We start from the raw sequence: 3,998 nt of genomic DNA on the forward strand, positions 1-3,998 counted from the left end.
GGAAAACTAGGAGAGAGCAGTGTTATAAAAGCTTAGAAAGAATATTCAGAAGGAAGCGATTACCAGTGTCAAGGGCAAGAAGAATGAAGATTAAGAAAAGCCCATTAATAAAGCACTGGCTCTGGATTCAGGAGGACCTGAGTTCAAATCTGGCCTCAGACACTTGACATTTACTAGTTGTGTGACCCTGGACAAGTCACTTAACCCTCATTGCTCCACAAAAGTCCATTAAATTGGACAATTAAGAGATTGTTGGTAACTTTGCAAAGGGGAGTTTCAGTCTAATTATGAGGTAAGAAGTTGGATTGAAGAGGATCTAAAAGGGATTGTGAGAAGACAAAGTGGTAGATTCCAATGTAGGTGGTACATGGAAGTTCCCACATTGATCTAATTGCTCATTATAGTAGACATCACATAACATTTTGTTTTCAAAGAAATATTGCAATGACTTCTTGCAAATGAGTTGTGAGCTTCATTCCATGACTACATGATGTTATCATATAGCCATGTCTTTTGTTTGTATGAATGGGTGGACAGAATTAAATGTCTTTACCCAATTCCAAAGTAACTATTTGTCTATTAGAAATATTTCTAATTAGAATCTGACAATAGACTTTTGAATACTTAGGGCAATCAGATCAATGTGGGAACTTCCATGTACCATAACCTCTTGTCATTAAACATAGGGCTGCTTCATCATGACTGAAGATAGACCCTGATTCTGATTCTTGGAACCTATATTTTAGTGGGCTACCCTATTTATCTTACTTACCCTTACATATACTCAATTCTTATCCACCGTGATTAAATCTTTCTAATAGGGAAGAGTGACTTCTGTATTGTAGTTGACTATTTGAAGCACTTATGGAGTGGCCAAATATCCCAGCATTCTGAAGGGCATTTTTAGGACTAAGAGGATGCGGCCTCCATGATAATTGACACAAAATAAGCTCAATAGAGAGGAAAGAGAAAGTAGGCTAATGATGAATGAGAATAGTTTATCTAGCAGGACCAAATAATAGAAGAGAGAGAGAATAAAAAAACCCAACTTAATTCTAACTCACACAGTCAACCAATGAACATTTGTTAATCAGCTACCCTATACTCAACACTATACAAAGCACCATGAGCACAACAGAAACAAAAATAACAAGATATAGGAGGGGCAGCTAGGTGGCGCAGTGGATAAAGCACTGGCCTTGGATTCAGGAGGACCTGAGTTCAAATCCAGCCTCAGACACTTGACACTAGCTGTGTGACCCTGGGCAAGTCACTTAACCCTCACTGCCCCACAAAAAAAAAATAAGATATAGGGCTCTATCCATAGGATTTTTCTAATCTTTTTGGAGAAATATAGGTAATGACTAGAAAATGTTTTCATTTCTTTATGACCTACCTCTACTATTATCTTCTCAATGAAGCCTTCTGTGCTCCTCACTAGCTAGTATTTGCCTTAGTTCCTGATTCAAATTTAGCCATTTGTTTTGTGCTTTTTTGCTCTTGTCATTAAATATTTTTGTTATGGTTATGAATTATTGTGTCTTACATTTTCTTTCCCAGAATGAGGGTTCCATGCAGGAGTATGTCTTATATAAATTTAGTATCACATTTCTTCTTACTCCTAGCTCAGGGCTGCACACAGTAGGTATTTAATAAATATCTGTTTAGTAAAGAGGAGATGATAGGATATAGCCATTATATCTATTTAATTGGGTAATAGGCTGTTGGAAACTACCTAATGAAAACCTAAATTCCTTTTGCTACAGACCCTCTTTCTCCCAAAAAGTGTGTGAAGAGATAATTAATAAGTCAGTGGCTTAACTGAATGAATACCATGGGAACTCTAGAGAGTAGAGTAGGGGAAAGGAAGGAAAAGGGAATAAGCATTTATGTAGTGCGTACTACATGCTAGATGTTATATTAAGTACTCTTTATAGATATTATCTCATTTTATCCTCACAACATCCCTGAGAGGTAAATGCTTTTTTCTTATTCCTATTTCATAGTTCAGGAAACTGAGGCAAACGAAAGTTAGATGACTTGCCCATTGCAATACAGCTAGTAAGTGTCTGAAGCTGTATTTGAACTCAGGTCTTGCTGATTCCAGGCTGAGTGGTCTATCCACTTTACCACCAGTTGCCTCTAGAGCACATCTAAAGTACAATGGACTGCCTAAATGCCTGAGTTCTCTTTCTCTAGATATGAAGACTCAATGAACACTTTTTGGTGTATTCTGTAGAGAGGATTCCTGCCTAGGTATATAGTGAGTTCAATGAACTCTGAAATCTGAGATACCTTTCAACTTAATCTCATGATTTTCTCAATAACTTTGCCTTATCTCCAATAGATACAATCTATCCAACATTTTGGTGTTTCCTCCCAGATTCTTTTGTAATTTGCAAGACATGAGTGCAACACCTGGGTGGTTTACTTGCAACCATTCACTCTCTTTTGTTTTGTTTTGTTTTGTTTTGGTGAGGCAATTGGGTTTAAGTGACTTGCCCAAGGTCACACAGCTAGTAAGTGTTAAATGTCTGAGGCCAGATTTGAACTCAGGTCCTCCTGACTCCAGGGTCAGTGCTCTATCCACTGCTCCACCTAGCTGTCCCCATTCACTCTTTTAAAAAAAATTGTTAGATATTTAATGGTTGGCCATTCTACAAACTCTTGATTTCAGATCCTGAGATCCATCTGGTTCTTTGAATTACTGTGGATCATTTTCCCCCAGTCTGCAGAGATTTCTTCTCATTAGCAGCCTCCTTCTTTTGTTTCATGATTTCAGAATCCCTCTGCTTTCTCTGGGAGGCAGACAAGCTATCTTCTTTTCTTTTGCCCTTGCTAATCTCCTGTGTTTTCTTCATGTTTTTCTGACTGGCAAGTTCCCGTTGGTTTCCATGGGCCATCGCGACTGTCAGAGTCTCGAAGGGAACTGACAACTCTGAAACTCAACCGTTCACGCAAACGTACCACTACCACCGCCACAGGACTGAACTGGACCCCCATTCACTCTTTTGACATGATTGCCTTACCCTCTTTTATGGATGTAAATATTGTTGATGATGTTTTAGTGACAATTTTTGCATATAAGTCATTGTTAGTAACATTCATCAGCCTGTATACATATATCCATCACCTACCTTTCTTTTGCAATTTTAATTCTTCTAAGACTATAGGGTTCTATGATTCATCTGTATAGCAACAGAAGAAGAATATTGGTGTTTAGAAGATGGATTTTTTTGTAGCAGGGGGCAGTTTAGGATTATTGAAATACTGTTTCATTTCCTAAATATAATTATTTCCCTTACTCACATTAATTTGCAGGTCTACTGTATTGCCTGTCTCCAGTGCTTGTCTAAGATATGGGGTAACTCAATGGTTTACCTCTTTAACTACATACCATACACAATCTAGCTAATATGTACTCTTGGGTTCTCCTCTATGTTTTGAAAAACTGGACTCTTTGGAATGACCGAATTTCACCATGGAGGCTTTTTAATGTTTCTGGAATTGATGAAATCACCACAATTACATTTGCAAATGGAAGCATCTAGAGGTCCTCATTACCCCTAGTGCATTTCTTTTCCATTTAAATTTTTCCAAAATTCTTCTGCGACAGTGGCAAAAACCTTGTGCAAGCATGTGCTTCTCTGTGGTATGTATTATAAGTAATAATGAAGCTTCAGAAAAGAAGATGACTGTAATAGGGAGTGATGGTGAAGGCTTCCTAGAACAAATGGGACTTCATCTGGTACTTGAATGATGGGAGGACTCAGGTAAACAGAGGAGATAAGAGAGAATAATCCAAAGGGGAAATAGCATGAACAAAGGTATGGAGGTATAAATGAAGTCGACTCTCTAAAAAATGACTAAGGGAACACTGGGATCCTTTCTATTCCTTGCACTAGATTCTCCACCTCCCAACTTCAGGAATTTCCATTAACTATTCCCCATGTCCAGAATGGACTCCTTGTCTTCTCTGCCTCTTGGCTTTCTTTAAG

General features: G+C 38.1%; 1 protein-coding gene across 1 annotated transcript; it reads right to left on the bottom strand.

Annotated features, from left to right (window-relative positions):
* Positions 1 to 2,714: 2,714 nt before the first annotated feature.
* On the bottom strand, positions 2,715 to 2,903 carry LOC122739014 (small EDRK-rich factor 1-like). Its single transcript, XM_043980879.1, has one exon. It carries the CDS (start codon positions 2,901 to 2,903, stop codon positions 2,715 to 2,717), a length of 189 nt encoding a protein of 62 aa, XP_043836814.1.
* Positions 2,904 to 3,998: the final 1,095 nt, after the last annotated feature.

The sequence above is a fragment of the Dromiciops gliroides genome, chromosome 2 (genome assembly GCF_019393635.1).
Source record: "Dromiciops gliroides isolate mDroGli1 chromosome 2, mDroGli1.pri, whole genome shotgun sequence".
Classification (NCBI taxonomy): Eukaryota; Metazoa; Chordata; class Mammalia; order Microbiotheria; family Microbiotheriidae; genus Dromiciops; species Dromiciops gliroides.

What these genes read in the sequence shown, in the direction of transcription:
- LOC122739014 (XM_043980879.1), bottom strand. Translation starts at nt 2,903, where the DNA reads ATGGCCCATGGAAACCAACGGGAACTTGCCAGTCAGAAAAACATGAAG.